At 38.6% G+C, this 17,407-nt stretch overlaps 1 protein-coding gene across 7 annotated transcripts in view; it reads right to left on the minus strand.

Moving 5' to 3' along the window:
* LOC136873917 (phospholipid transfer protein C2CD2L) overlaps window positions 1–17,407 on the minus strand; it is a 430,499-nt gene that overhangs the window by 27,621 nt on the left and 385,471 nt on the right. For 6 of the 7 annotated variants that reach the window (XM_067147258.2, XM_067147261.2, XM_067147262.2 and 3 more), the window contains one exon: window positions 3,641–3,793. In XM_067147258.2, the coding sequence (XP_067003359.2) occupies window positions 3,641–3,793 (153 nt within the window). Of the gene's footprint in view, window positions 1–3,638; window positions 3,794–17,407 lie in introns of all 7 variants that reach the window. The other variant, XM_067147260.2, reaches the window with a different exon arrangement.

Here is a 17,407-nt window from a genome sequence, read left to right on the forward strand (position 1 = left end):
ATTATTATTATTATTATTATTCCTGGAATATCAAACTGCAGCATCTATGACTTCATAGAATTAGAAGTATTGTATTCAGTTCTTTGAAATGAAGTACCGGTATGTGTTTAGATGTTTAGTGATGGGGAGTAACTTCGTAATTCTGTTATAAAACTGATAGTTGACATACAGATGCATGCCATTCTAATACTTATTATCTGTTGATTATTTTTATTTCTTCCTGACCTGTTAAAAGATCTGCAGTCATCTTCAGAACCATTGCTGCCTTTTGGTAGCATGTATGGTTGTCGCAAAACATGCTGAAATTGCACTTTCAGTTGGATTTTAAAAGACAAGTTTCTTCATTAATTTCTAAAAATACAACGAAAGGAATGGTTTGGCTCCACCTCATAAGGTGAAAAACTAAGCATATATCAAGTTTTTTAACATAATAATATTAAAGATAACAACCAATCACAACAATAAAATTTTATTTTGTAGTTTCTACTTGGAATGGTTGGCAAATGTAGTTCCATACTGATATTAAATGTAAGTGCATTGCTTCATTAAACAACCTAGCTACAGTGACATGGTTTTCGGCAAGCATTTCTTTACATGCTAGCAAATAAGAATGTTCAAAAGCAGTTTTGTCATTCTTCAACACACCAAACACAACATTCCTACTTTGCTGCCACTTGAATCAGTGGTTTCATCAATGCACACCCAAGATTTTCCACTATCACTTACTGCCCAAATTCCTTGTTAAGTTTCTTCATAACATTTTGAGAGATAGTTTTTTCTTTAATGTGGATTCATCTGGAGGCTCAAAATTAATGTATTTAGTTAGGAAATTGCTCAGTCCCAGACTATTTAATTTGCTAAGAGGAATTTTGGCGCAAACAAATGCTTTACGTACATCGAAAATATAATACTGGGAGTATTTGGATGGGCCTGTATTTGAGGTAGCTGGTTCCATCTATCAGTAACTGTCATGAATGCACACATGAAGCAGCCACAATGTGCTTATTTCCAGGCAAATGCTGGGTTACTTGAGAACATTGATTAGCACTGTCCAGCTCCATGCTAAATGGTTAGCATGCTGGCCTTTGGTCACAGGGGTTCTGGATTCAATTCCCGGCAGGGTTGGGAATTTTAACTATAATTGGTTAATTCCTCTGCCACGGGAGCTGGGTTTATGTGTCATCTTCATCATCATTTCATTCTCATCATGACGCGCAGGTCGCCTACAGGCATCAAATCAAAAGACCTGCATCCGGCAAGCCGAATTTGTCCTCAGACAATGCCGGCTCTAAAAGCCATACGCCATTTTGTTTCATCTGCACTTACTGTTTTACCACCTGGTTGGCAAAGTAATACTTTTGCATCAGTAGTGAAAATGATTTTAAATTTCTCCACATATTGTTGAAGATGCAATCTTGTACTCTACTTCACTTTTGGCATTGTTTTGCAGGATTAGACACATGCATTTATGGTGAATCACTATTTCAATAAAAAAGAATAGCTGCAGAGACTGAAGGAAATATTTCTTCTATCTTAGAAATTCATACAAAAATCACATGGCCACGGGAATGGTCCCAAACAACTACCCCTACTCTTATGAGTGACTCCATCCCACTAGCTCCTGTTGGGGAAATATCTTCCCATTCCTCAGTGCGAGTTTAATCTATGGTATTCCCCGTCACCTTATCTCTCCTCGATTGCCTTTGGATGACATTCTATAAACAAAACCCGAAGGGGCTTACTAATACGAGCGAGTTAGAATGCTAGCTAACTCAATCGTGGAGGGTAAGAACTTGTGCAACAAATCAAATCACTGTCTAATGGCAATGACATAGCCAGTGACCGGCAATTCTTTGAACTTCCAGAAGGAATTCCATAAACAGCCACAACTTTCAGAAATATGACATTCAATACACTGTTAAAAACAAATCGTAATCATAAAATGAGAATATGAGCATCATTTTGTAACACAGAAGCATTTTGAATTTTATTGGGTAAAAAAAATATTGCTGATTTATGTGCTTATTATGGATTTTCTTAAAATTTATATTTGCATAAAATATTTGTGAAAATATTTTTATGTAAAATAAAATTAGGTTTTTATGTTGGAGATGCACAATAGGAATAACAAACCTTGTAAATTGTGTTAACACATATGCATAAAAATCTGCTCCCTAGTAATGATGGTGTGAGTGATCAGTACTATTGTATTCAGCTACTATTGAGGCAAGACAATACACAAGAAAGGAAGGTTCCTCTACAGATACAGACAATGGTGTAAAATACCATCATCAGTCTCCAGACTTAATCAAAGTCTATTTTACTAGCAACAGTGTGGTAACTGCATGCAGTTAACACAATTAATTTTGTACAAAAATGGAAATCCATAGTGCGTGATTACTGACTGTACTAGTGCTTTCTTCAAACCAATAACTACACACACAACAGCAATTAACAAATAATCCACTCTTTCGCAGAAACAGGAGAAATACCAGCAATGAGCAGATTGGTTTTCTAAAAGATGAATAATGATAAGAAGATTGCTAGGATTTAACACTGCTACACAACAGTATAACACACTGATGAATCAATATCCAGCTTCTCGATATCTACTCGTAACTGTTTTATGGTCTTCAGTTAACAGGGAATACATGGCCACTACATTGGTAGTTTAAGTCATGACTAGCTATATGATACCTAGCATGTACTAACAGTGCATATTTTCTTGTGATACTACCGACCTCAGTGGTGTTGTCATTTAGTTGCTGTTCTTCTGTTCTCATGAAGGTGGGTTTGATTCCGGGTGAGGTCAGTGGTATTTGTGGATGTTTAAATGCAACAACTCTGTGTCAGCTCCTGGCACGTTAAAGAACTCCTGCGAGACAAAATTCCAACACCCCGTATCTCTTAAACACCAACAGCAATTGAACGGACATCAAAGACAATATTATAGTATATCAGATGCTTACTACTGCCTACAGTACCCAGTTGCCTAGCATTACTGACCAAAGGAAACAATATTAATAACCCCAATTTAAAATCAAAACATGAGAGCTATGGTTGAATTATTTGGCATACACAATAAATATACAGTACCACACAGAACAATTCTCAAGTAGATATTTCTATTACAATGGCAAAATATAGAATACACCCAATCAACAAAAATAAATCAGGGTAAGAAGCAGTAGCAAATTTTCATCTTAATATTGGTCATGATGCACATCTTCATTGATTCAAAATTTTGTATAGTAGTTCCTACATAATATGCAAAGAGTGAAATTCTACAGTGGACAAGGACCATCTTGTGATATACACAAAATTAGACCACATCTGTCAACAGTAGAAAAACCTGCCAAAGTTGTACTAGAATGCCAGAAGATTAATGGAATAAATCCCAAAACAGCGACAACATTATACTGCATAAACCTGATATTATAGTACTGTATATAAAAGTAACTCAATTTATATACTCGCAGCCCATGTATACAACCACACGTATTGTCTCAATAATTGAAATGATGCTCCTCGTGAAGTGCTCAACATTTACTACAGCAATAGAATGCTACATCATACTTTCAATCATTTACATTTTAATTTCATTACATCTATGTCTGTCCTACAACACATAAATACTTACAGTTCAATACTCTGTATAGTTGAGTTGGTGCAGTTGGAGTCAACTTTTATGTGGCAATGTTTATGACACTTAAGTTGACAGTCTCGACATTCATATCCCTGCTTACCAAGCCGCCTGGCTACCGACTTGTTGCAAACTTGACAAACTGTACCTCTGCAACAAAAATTACGAACAGAGAAAATCAGGGTTGTCCATTAGAGTCAAAAATACACTCTCCAGTTGTCCAAGAAAAAAAATTATTTTGGAGTATAAAAATGAATGAGCCAAAGGAATTTCAAAATGTGATAAATTATATTAATACAATTGGGGCATATATAGGCATCTGACCCTGGAATTTACCAACTCTACACGAGAATTACCATACCTTCAAATTGATTTCACTTCTATATCACAAACATACAAACAGCACCACATGTGCTTACTCCATTCTTATTTATGCTAACCCCCTTAATTCTGCCCTTGACATTAGTACTATTTCTCTCACGCAGATTTTTTCATATCGTGGCATAGAACAGATCCAAGCTTGAACATTAGAAACTCTAATTAAGAACATAAGGTTACTTGGAACTTAATCAGCATGATCTTCTCAAAGTACTCTACTAGTACTCCTATGACTGATACAGCCATTTTCATTTCTGGAAGTAGTCTAAAATGCTTTTATCAGGATTACATGTAGATCCTTCCTGGAAATACTGATTGATTTTCTTCACAGTTTGTCCTTCGAGTGGAGATTTCAACTTTGAAAATAAAATAAAATCTGGGACTATGTTGGAGAAGTAGGAAAATTTACCTTTTCACTGCTAATATGTTGAGTGACTACCAGAACTCTCCGTGAATTATTTTTTCTTACAATAATGTCTAAAAATATATGAAATATAAGAAAAGTGAGCAAAAAAATAAGAAATATCGTGTGAACTGGCAGAAGAATTCCAGAATGCCTTTCAATTTTTTTTATTTTTTCCCAAAAAATAAGGACAGAGAAACTCAGGATTGTCCATTAGAGCCAAAAATACACTGTCCTATAAAAAGTGTGATATTTCTCTTTCACAAGTGCAAAATTCAGACCAAATTACACAAAGCTCTTTCAAAAATCACGAAAGTCAGAGATTTTAGCTCTCTTGCAAATGAGGGTTGTCCAGAATAGCCAAAGTATGCACTGGTCATCACTTTGAACAGGTTAGGTATGACTATATTTTGTAACAGACAGTAATCAAAGACACACTAATTAAGAATGTTAAAAAAAAATTAAATTACCGTAAAGTCCAAGTTGAACAAAATAATAATGTAATGGCTGGGGTCAAAGCTAGTTCCAATGAATGTTCTACAAAAAAAAAAAAAAAAAACGTAGTTATATCATCTCTACATGTGTACTGAATAGGTGGACCTACTCCTACCCCATTAACAGTGAATTAGCTATCGATATGATCAACGTGAAATTTATTACATTTATTACATATGACACATATATGAAGACTAGCAAGATTCCCGTGCTTCGCTACAGTCTTATACTGAAATTTATTATTGAATGCTTAACATTTTATATAATATAATCCACCAAAATTCGCGATCTGACAGCAAAGTTCCTCCCATTCTTCAATCTTTCTTTCCAGCAATCGATTTCGTACTTCCCGGGCTAGCTCCAGGTATTCCGCTTGATCAGTTGGGTCCCTAAATCTCTGCCACCCTTTCCTATAAGCATTTTTAATATGGAAAAATCCTTGAAGAGATCCAGCGTGATGTCATCTTGGGTGCCATGGTGGTACTGAAGCCGCGGCCGGACTGCATTCGTAGTCGTTACACGGTCAGGACCCATACCCAGCGCGGTCCGCACATTTTGACGACAGTTCAGAAAATTATTATTATTATTATTATTATTATTATTATTATTATTATTATTATTATTATTATTATTATTATTATTATTATTATTATTCCGGATGCCACAGCAAGATGCAAGACCGCTACTTGGTGGTAAATTACATCTGCTGCCATTGTCATTGCTGACAATGGGACCAGCACCACTGTCGCGCGTAGGCAAGTGCGCAGGATTTCTGGCAATACGAATTATATACTTTCCGTGCATTATTGACCTTATTATATAGGTGAACAATTGCACAGTCAATATCATTCCTACCATTTATTTCAAATGTGTTTAAATTTTTATTTACTGTATGTGCCAGGAGAATATACTGTAATCTAACTATCTAACTTTAAGTTCTCCGAAGGAAAAGATGGTTCTTGAAAACGAACCCAGGAAAGATTAAAAATTATTGGTTTATGATCAAAATCAAGTACATTATGAACGGTAAAATCAATTGGTCTCAACTCCTTTTCCACTCCACCGCCGTTAAGTTGATTCCCCCCTCCAAAGAAAGAAGGTGTTTTTCTTTATGCTTAAAGGAGATTCCAAATACCAATGTTCACGTCTGTTACCTTCAGTTTTGAGATGTAAGTTACCCCATAAAAAGAATTCATTCTTTTCACTTCCTTTCACCCCCCCCACCATTAAGTGAATTTTCTGCAAAAGTACTTGTTTCTTTATTAGTAAAGGATCTTCTAAATACCAATTATCATGACTGTAACATCTTCAGTTTTTGAGATATGTGTCCTCATAAAAGGAATTCAACTCCTTTTCAGCCCCGCACCCCAAGATGACTTTCCCCCAAAAATGCATTTTTCTTTGTTTTTAAAGGAGATCCAAATACCAATTTTCACGTTTGTAACAACTTTAATTTTTATTAGATGTAAGTATCCTCGTACAATTAATTCAATTAAATTTTCAAACCATTCCCCCCCCCCCCCCCTTCATTGGATTTTCTGAAATCAAAGGAATACGTGTTCCTTTACTTTTAAAGCAGATTCCAAATACCAATTTTCATGTCTCCAACATCTTTCATTTTTGAGATAATGGTATCTTCATACAAACAATTCAAATAATATTTCAATTCTACCCCCACCCCCCACCCACCCACCCACCCCCCTTTAAGTGGATTTCCGAAGAAAAAATACGTATTTCTTTATTTTTAAAGGAGATTACAAATACCATATTTCATGTCTTCAGTTTTTGAGATATCAGTATCCTAATAAAAAGAATTCAACCCCATTTTCAGTCATTTTTACACCCCACCCAAGTGGTTTTTCCAAAAACAAAAAATACTTGTTTCTTTATTTTAATAGAGATAATTAATTCCAAATACCAATTTTCAGGTCTGTAATGTCTTCAGTTTCTGAGATATAAGTATCCTCATTAAAGGCATTCAACCAATTTTTCACCCCTTTTCACCCGTTCTAGTGGGATTTTCTGAAAACAAAGAAATATGTGTTTCTTTATTTTTAAAGGAGATTCTAAATTCCAATTTTTACATCTGTAAACTTTTAAAGTTTTGAGATATAGGTATACTCATTTTAAAAATTCACCCCCCCTTTTTCACCCCTTTAGTGAAGGAATATCCAAAATTCCTCCCTTAGCGAGCACCTACATTGTAATATAAAAGTGTCCTCAAAATTTCATTTCGTTATGTCCAGTAGTTTTGGCTCAGCGATGATGAATCAGTCAGTCAGTCAGTTAGTCAGTCAGGACATGTTCTTTTATATGTATATAGACTAGCAATTACCCGTGGCTTCGCTCGCGTGGATTTCGTAATTTGATCAATGTAATCGTTCCTTGGCATTGTACTAAGACAATATCTGCAAATTCTTAAAGTATAAAAACTCACCCAAAAACTGAGTTTCATTTACCCCAGAAATTCTTTGTAAACCATGTTTGTGGTATCACGTTTTGGGGCTAAGACGACCATGTGACATACAACTTTACATGTGAGAAACAGTCTACTCTCAAGTCGAAAAAATAAATACCTGTTCTTTATTTTTAAATGAGATTCCAAATACCTATTCCCACATCTGTAACAATTTTCATTTTTTGAGATATACATAAGTATCCCCATTAAAGGAATTCAACCCCTTGATCAGTCCTTCCCCCACCCCAAACCCCATCTAGGTACATTTTCCGAAAACAAAAATACGTGTTTCTTTATTTTTAAAGGAGATTCCAAATATCAATTTTCATGTCTGTAACATCCTCAGTTTTTAAGATATAAGTATCATCATAAAAAATTATTCAACTATTTTTCACTTCTTTTCACCCCCCGTTAAGTGCATTCTCCGAAAATGAAAACGCACGTTCCTATATTTTTAAAGGACTTTCCAAATACCAAGTTTCTTGTCCCTAACATGCAAAGTTTTTGACATATAATGTGCATAAACCGGTAATAATTTTAAAAATTCTCCCGCTTTTCCAATTCTCTTCAGCCCCTTCATTGGATTTTCCGAAAACAAAAAAATACGTGTTTCATTATTTTTAAAGGAGATTTCAAATACCAGTTTTCATGCCTGTACTTCTGTAACACCTTCAGTTTTTGAGATAAATGTATACTAATAAAAATAAATCAACTTCTTCTTCACTTCCTTCCAGCCCTCTCCCGCCATAAGTGGACTTTCCGAAAACAAAAAGTATGTGTTTCTTTATTTTGAAAGGATATTCAAAATACCAACTTTCACGTCTGTAACAACATCAGGTTTTAAGATAAAGTATCCTCATAAACACTTCAACTCTTTATTTACTTATTTTCAACCCCACACCCCTTACGTCGATTTTCCGAAAAAACAAATGCGTGTTTATTTCTTAAGGAGATTCCAAATACTAATTTTCACATCTGTATCATCTTCAGTTTTTGAGATATAAGTATCCTCATAAAAGTAATTCAACTCCTTTTTCACCCCACCCCCCCAATTTCCTACCCGTTAAATTGATTCCCCCTCCCCAAAAGTGCGTGTTTCTTTATTTTTAAAGGAGATTCCAAAGACCAATTTTCACGTCTTTACCATCTTTAGCTTTTGAGATATAAGTATCCTCATACAAAGAATTCAACTAATTTTTCAATAAATTTCCAATTTCTTTGAAATCATTTAAGAAAAGGCTAGGAAAACAACAGATAGGGAATATGCTCCTGGGTTTCTGCCCTAAATCCAGATCAGTAGTGACTGATTGATTTTTCAGAATTGTTCCTGGCAATTACTGCAAAGCAAGATGCACAACATGCATCAACCAATTATTAGTTTGTAATAAATACTTCACACTGGTATTTTCAATCAATCAACTAATCAATCGCCACTGAAAAGCATTTAGGACTGTCACCCACATGGCAGATTCCCTACTACATTTTTGCCTAGACGTTACTCAAATGATTTCAATGAACTTACAAATTTATCAAACATTTCCCTGAGGAATTTATTCCAATCCCTAATTCCTCTTTCTATAAGCTCCAATTTGCCCTCTTGAATTCCAAATTTGTCATCATATTATGATTCTTTCTACTTTTAAAAGCTCCACTCAAGCTTATTTGTCTATTAACGCCATTCCACACCATCTCTCCACTGACAGCTCAGAACATACAGCTTATTAAAAGTTAAAAACTTCATTGTTGGTCTGTATTGACAATAAGATACTTTGAAATAAAAGACTTGAAGTTTCCACCTTTTCAATACATATTCTAATCACATTTATGATTAAATTACATTACTATCAAAAAATATTCGCAGGACATGTTTCATCTCATTAGAGACATCTTCAGCTGTTGATTTCTAGCATAGATTAAAATAGACATACACTGACGGACAGAGCAAATGCAACACCAAGAAGGAGTGGTCAGAACTTTATGCCAATTGCAGGGTAGACTGACGTCACTGAGGTATGCTCATGATGTGAAATGCGCCGCTGTGCTGCGCACGTAGCGAACGATAAATGGGACACGGCGTTGGCGAATGGCCCACTTCGTACCGTGATTTCTCAGCCGACAGTCATTGTAGAACGTGTTGTCGTGTGCCACAGGACACGTGTATAGCTAAGAATGCCAGGCCGCCGTCAACGGAGGCATTTCCAGCAGACAGACGACTTTACGAGGGGTATGGTGATCGGGCTGAGAAGGGCAGGTTGGTCGCTTCGTCAAATCGCAGCCGATACCCATAGGGATGTGTCCACGGTGCAGCGCCTGTGGTGAAGATGGTTGGCGCAGGGACATGTGGCACGTGCGAGGGGTCCAGGCGCAGCCCGAGTGACGTCAGCACGCGAGGATCGGCGCATCCGCCGCCAAGCGGTGGCAGCCCCGCACGCCACGTCAACCGCCATTCTTCAGCATGTGCAAGACACCCTGGCTGTTCCAATATCGACCAGAACAATTTCCCGTCGATTGGTTGAAGGAGGCCTGCACTCCCGGCGTCCGCTCAGAAGACTACCATTGACTCCACAGCATAGACGTGCACGCCTGGCATGGTGCCGGGCTAGAGCGACTTGGATGAGAGAATGGCGGAACGTCGTGTTCTCCGATGAGTCACGCTTCTGTTCTGTCAGTGATAGTCACCGCAGACGAGTGTGGCATCGGCGTGGAGAAAGGTCAAATCCGGCAGTAACTGTGGAGCGCCCTACCGCTAGACAACGCGGCATCATGGTTTGGGGCGCTATTGCGTATGATTCCACGTCACCTCTAGGCTCTAGTGCGTATTCAAGGCACGTTAAATGCCCACCGCTACGTGCAGCATGTGCTGCGGCCGGTGGCACTCCCGTACCTTCAGGGGCTGCCCAATGCTCTGTTTCAGCAGGATAATGCCCGCCCACACACTGCTCGCATCTCCCAACAGGCTCTACGAGGTGTACAGATGCTTCCGTGGCCAGCGTACTCTCCGGATCTCTCACCAATCGAACACGTGTGGGATCTCATTGGATGCCGTTTGCAAACTCTGCCCCAGCCTCGTACGGACGACCAACTGTGGCAAATGGTTGACAGTAAATGGAGAACCATCCCTCAGGACACCATCCGCACTCTTATTGACTCTGTACCTCGACGTGTTTCTGCGTGCATCGCCGCTCGCGGTGGTCCTACATCCTACTGAGTCGATGCCGTGCGCACTGTGTAACCTGCATATCGGTTTGAAATAAACATCAATTATTCGTCCGTGCCATCTCTGTTTTTTCCCCAACTTTCATCCCTTTCGAGCCACTCTTTCTTGGTGTTGCATTTGCTCTGTCAGTCAGTGTACATAGACATGATGATTATGGGCTTTTTGGCTTATGCCATGTCAAGAAAACAAGGTAAACTCTTAACGTTTCACAGATAACTTTGCTCCGTGCCTTCAGAAGAAAATCTGAACTGTTCATGAGGAAGACTTCTAAAATAATGAGCTTCTGAATCAAAGCAATTGAGGATCCTAATGGAAACCTGGCCAGGAAGGAAGAAGATATCAGAGAGGTTCTGAGGAATCATTTTGATCACCTACTGAACAGGACTGAAGCAGATCAGAGAACAAAAGAACCAGCTGTTGAAACCTGCACACAGGAACCTCCCATTACATGGACAGAAACAGAAGCAGCCCTTAAGAAGGTGCCGCAAGGGAAATCCCCAGGAATCGATTAAGTCAGTACAGACATGATTAAAGCAGCAAGAGTCCAGGGTTTACAGTGGCTACACAGAGTGCTCAATGCAGTTTGGAAAGATGGCAAGATACCTACTGATACCTACTGATTGGAGCAAGGATGTAATTATCCCCCTGTTTAAGAAAGGAAATCACCAAAAATGCTCCAACTACCAGGGAATAACACTCCTTGCTCATTGACATAAGATTCTTGAGAAAATCTTAGAGAGCAGATTGCGAGTCATCTTAGAGCCACAGTTTGAAGAGTAACAGTATGGCTTCAGGCCTCACAGGTCAACAACAGACCTAATCTTCAGTTTCCGTATGTTAATGAAAAAATATTGGGAAATAGGCAAAGATCTGTTTGTGGTTTTCCTTGACATTGGGAAGACATATGACAGCATTGCAAGAGAGAAGATATGGGAATGCCTGAGGAAAAGGAATGTGCCAGAGGGACTGGTGAGGAAAGTTGAGATGCTATATGAGAACTGTACCAGCTGTATGTGATTGGATGATGGACATTCATCCTGGTTCAAGACCAAAAGTGGAGTCCAGCAAGGCAGTGCACTATCCCCATTATTGTTTATCACCTTCATGGATGACATAATGAAGAACATCAAGAAAACCTCTGGTGAACTAAATGCAATGGCCTTCGCTGATGATCTGGGGAGAAAATGAGGAACAAATACAGTCGAGACTCAATGAATGGAAGATTAAGTTCCAGGAGTTCAATCTCAAGATGAGCAAACTCAAAACAGTAGTAATGGCAATAAACAGAGATGGACGACCAGCGAACATCCCGCTAGGAAACCATCCACTAGAAAGTGTGGAAAGCTTTACATACCTTGGCAGTGTAATATCTCGAGATACACTAGCCAAAAGGAAGGTGGAAAATAGAGTGCAGAAGAGATCTCACCTTCACCAGCAAGTACGAACACTCATCTGGGATCTCAAAGTACCAACAAAATCAAAGCTGGTGATGTTCAATCAGTACTTCATACCACTCTTAACCTATGGTATTGAAACCTGCACCCTCACTAAGAAAGACTCATCAAGGTTGCAGGCATTTGAAATGAAGTTCCTTAGGTCCACACTTCAAAAAACCAAACTGGACAAGTTAAGGAATGATGTGGTTAGGAAGGAAGCTGGGATTGTTACATCATTGTTAGATTGGGTCAGCATGTCCAGACTGAGGTGGTTTGGGCATGTAATGAGGATGGAGCCAACAAGGACATGTGGCAGGGAAACGGATGGTGGGAAGACCAAGAACCCACTGGATGGACATTACAGATCGGGGAAGGACATTGGAGGACGTCATTAACAACAGAACGTATCTCAATAAGACAGAATGGAAGAGGCTCGCCAACAGTACCTGGGAAGCTGGAACTGTAAAATGATGATGATGATGATGATGATTGAATTTAAGAATGCTTTACCGTTGGACCGGTAGTGGGGCGCTCATTCGTCGCCAGGTAGCCCGCTGTATGCTGGCACAGCACTCCAAGCGGGAGCTGACGACAATAATGAAGATGTTCTATCACACCGTGTGTGCTTAAGAAGCAACATAGAGGACGTAGATGAATCAGGGATGAGTCAGGTAGAAGAAATAAATAAAAACTAATAAAATAAAATGCAATGAAAGACACCAGGATAGAATAGAACAGAGCTGAAGAATGGAAAGAAAGTACGTGGAGAAAACCAGAGGATGAACAATGATGTGAGACGGTGTGTGAGTGGGTTGCATAATCAGCGTACACACATGAAATTATGACACTTTACACATAACATATAGCTTGGAATGAACCATCTGGTGGTGACGAACGTACAAATTTGAAGAACACCGAAATGAAACAACAATATAAAAAGGACTGGGAAGAGAAACTACCTATGTAAAGCTTTAATGACTGGCAACCACGTATTACTTAATTGATAGCCGGTGTCCCTGTTGAAATGTTAGGATTTTTACATATTTCCACAGCTTCCTGTATAATCCTACACCTGTAGTGTTCAGTGTGGGTAAGAGCTCAAACATCTTGGAACATGACAACATGACCTGACGATAGGGCATGCTCAACTATTGCTGACTTGTCTGGCTGGTTGAGATGGATATTTCTTTGGTGTTCCTTGATGCGAATGTGAATGTAAGGCAGGTAGGCAGTTCCCTTCACTTCTTCTTTCTGTGAGCTTTGCTTACTTGTCCCTCCGGAATGCAGGGCTCTCTGAATCTGTACATCGTTGTAACCATTACCCTTGAATGTGACTTTGAGTGTGTCCCTCTGCTCCTGGATATTTGATGTCTCACAAATTCGTGTCACTCTCATAGTGAGTGTCGTGAGAATACCCTGTTTTGTGTTGGATGGTAGTGAGAATCTGCATGGAGATAGCGATTTCTATGGGTAGGTTTAGGATAGATGGTATGTCCTGGGGAGCTGCCCCGTTTCTTTCTTATTAGAACATCCAAGAAAGAAAGGCATCCGTCCGACTCCATCTCCATAGTGAATTTAATTGAAGGAGGTTGCAGATTTAAGTGGTTTTAAAATACATGAAGTTTCTCAGGACCTTCTGTCCATACCACAAATGTGCCATCATGTTACCTCCACCAGGTCATAGGTTTGACGGGCGCTAAAGCAATAGACTCCTCAAAATGCTCCATAAAGAAATTAGCCACTACCGGCGAGAGTAGACTTCCCATCCGTCTGTTCATCCCACACTAAACACTACAGGTCCAGGATTATATGGAAAGCTGTGGAAATATGTAAAAATCCTAACATTTTCAACAGGGACACCGGCTATCAATTAAGTAATACGTGGTTTTCAGCCATTAAAGATTAACGTAGATAGTTCTCTTCCCTATCCTTTCTACATTGTTATTTTGTTTGTCTTTTCCAAATTTGTACATTCATTATCACCAGATGGTTCATTCCAAGCTATGTGTTATGTGTCATACTTTCATACATGTGTACACCGGTTATGCCCCCTCCCTCCCCCCACCCCTGCACACACTGTCTTACATCATCATTCATCCTCTGGTTTTCTCCACATACTTTCTTTCCCTTCTTCAGCTCTGTTCTATTCTATCCTGTTGTCTTTTGTTGCACTTTATTTTATTTTATTAGTTTCTATTTATTTATTCTACCACATTTGTCCAGGGTGCAAAATCGTGGGGGGGAAGGGGGTTCCTCCCCACTGATGATTTTATCTCAGATGTTCCTCCCCATTAAAACTGCCCAAGGGAGGATTCTTTCATTACAAAATGAGGAAAATATAACACATATATTTCTTAAATCAGTGTTTTTTACTGTGCATATTTTCATAAAAACAACGACAATAATACACATAAAATAGAAATAATAGAATGACTGCCAGATCTTGAGGAATAAAACAATGCAGCGGTGGCAACTCTGCACATTCAGCCTATTTTTCATGTTACACTCTGGCAAGTCCATCTGAAACCCGGGAATAATTTTCCATTGAACATCATTCTTACTATAACAACAGAATTCAAACAAAAACATTTTAAATTTATATCTTTCAATGGGAGGGGTAATTTACTTACAAGGGAATTATATACCCCCTCCCCAGCCGGGTACTGCTTGAAATAAACACTAGTAGTTAAGCCCTATGATCCTTCTCTCTCCCCCCAACAATTTTTTTCTGATTTCGCACCCTGCATTTGTCACTGATTATTTCTATGTCCTCTACTGTATGTTACTTCTTAAGCACACACAGTGTGATAAAACATCTTAAATATCGTCAGCTCCCGCATGGAACACTAGCACTTTGCCAGCATACAGCAAGCCACCTGGTGATGAATGTGCGTACCACTACAGATCCAACGGTAAAGCACTCTTAAATTCAAACCCTCGTTATTGGAGAAGTCTTCCTCATGAACAGTCGAGATTTTCTTCTGAAGACGCGGAGCTAAGTTCTCTGTGAAAAGTGAAGAGTTCGCCTTGTTATCATGACACGGCATAAGTCCAAAAGTCCATCATTATTGTGTCTACAAGTATGGCCTGTGAAAGCATTAATGTTAACATTAGACATAATATAGGTAATAAAGAGTAGTCAAACACTTAAGATTCCTAAAAATGATGATGATGATGATGATGATGCTTGTTGTTTAAAGGGTCCTAACATCTAGGTCATCGGCCCCCCTAAAAATGACAAACATACACCATAATTAAAGCAAAATACACATAATTAAAGCGAAACGTGAATCCTGGAAACAATTCTGTACAGAGAACATCAAAGAATCTCCTTGGAAAATTTACACAGGTAGTCAAACAGGCTTTACCAAACGTATGCCTTCAACTACTTTAACCCTAACAGATGGATCCTCAACCTTGTCAGAGATAGACACAGCAAAGGCACTGCTCGAAAAATTCTTTCCAGATGATGTCTCGGATTCTGATAATGATGAACAACAGAACATCAGATTGATAAACTCGAACTTTAGGAAGCCTAACACACAACCGGAACTCAAATTTGCAGACCATGAAGTAGAGGATATTATAACCAAAATTAATGATAAAAAGTGCCCAGGACCCGATGGAATTGATGGAGCAGTAGTTAAAAGTATACACAATACCCTACCAAATTTTTGGAAAACTATTTTCAATAATTGCTTGCATTTCAGATGCTTCCCTAAAATATGGAAAAACACCAGCTTACTATCAATCCCTGGTAAATGTCTGGAAAAACTATCTATGGAGAGGTTAAACTACTTTCTTCAAGCCAACGGGCAGGTACCATCACAACAATACGGGTTCACAGCTGGAAGATCCACTACAGATGCAATAAAAGCAGTGTCAGATTTTGTTCACCAGTGTAAAAGACTTGGACTGAAAAGCTGTCTTCTTGCTCTAGATTTTGTAGGTGCTTTCGACAATGCGTGGCACCCTAGTATTCTAGCTTGCTTACAGGAACAAAACTGCCCTTCAAACATTTTTAACATCATTAAGGACTTCTTACAAGATCATACAGCCCACTTCACCCTGGGAAAGACTTCAGCCTCAAAAGCCATCACAAAAGGATGCCCCCAAGGTTCAGTCACTGGTCCCACTCTGTGGAACGTCATCACTAGCAGCTTAATCGTACAGCTATCAAATGAGCCCGATCTGGATATAGTTGTTTATGCTGATGATGTTATGCTCATGTTCAGAGGTCCTTCTCATTCTCATACCCTATCCACGCTTCAGACAGCCCTTGAAATCATGCGGGATTGGTGCGAAAAACACAAACTTGAAATATCTAAGGAAAAGTCAGCACTAATGCCAATGCATATCAAGAAGAAGGAAGAATATACCAGTCATCCTTCAGTTACAGCTTGGGATCTCAATGTTCTGTCAAAAATGTATTTGGGAGTAATGCTGGACAACAAAATGGACTGGTACCTGCACATGCAATACCTGGACATCAAAATAATGCAAATCCGGAACAACTTAGTCAGATGTTCCAAAGCGACTTGGGGCATGTCTTATCATTTGATGACGATATATAATCATGCTATTCTACCCGTCATATTGTATGCCGCAGAAGTATGGAGCATCTCCATATCAAAAAGAGCCAAAGTGAAATTGGAACAAATACAAAGATAATTTCTCATATTTGCAACAAAGGCATACAGAACAGTCTCAAACAGTGCTTTGCAAGCTATAGCCTGCACAATGCCCATAGATGCAGCCATTCTTTTACATAACGACATCAAAGCCATCTCCAGAGGTCAACCCACAAACGCAGTAGTTCCTTCACTGAAAGGAACTGAAATCCAAACAAGATCAAGAAGAAACCATCCTAGAGATAATCATATAAACATAAATACTTCAGGAGCTGTAGATAAAGCAGACGTCCTCATCTTCACAGATGGATCGAAAACGCAAAACCATGTCGGAACAGGAATGTTATTACATGTAATAAATATCATTTTTGGTCCATATTGATGATATTTGATTGAAATAATAACAGTAACTTACTGTTATTATTTCAAACAGGAATGTTAGTTGAGAAAAACTCGAAGGAAATCTTCATTCAAATAAAAAGGTTAGATATCAATTGCTCGGTATTCCAAGCCAAACTATTGGGCATCATCATGGCTGTGGAATGGATAGAACTACATAAAAACTATACTTCAACTTATGCTATTCATGTTGACTCAAAAGCTGCAATTTTTGCTGTAGCTAATAAGAAAACTACCCATCCTCTCGCCACTCAAATCAGAGACAAACTTATTACCCTAAAAAAAAACGAACAAGATTACTCTTCATTGGATTAAAGCACACACAGGACTTCGGGGGAACGAGAGAG

Source organism: Anabrus simplex, chromosome 5 (genome assembly GCF_040414725.1).
Source record: "Anabrus simplex isolate iqAnaSimp1 chromosome 5, ASM4041472v1, whole genome shotgun sequence".
NCBI lineage: Eukaryota > Metazoa > Arthropoda > Insecta > Orthoptera > Tettigoniidae > Anabrus > Anabrus simplex.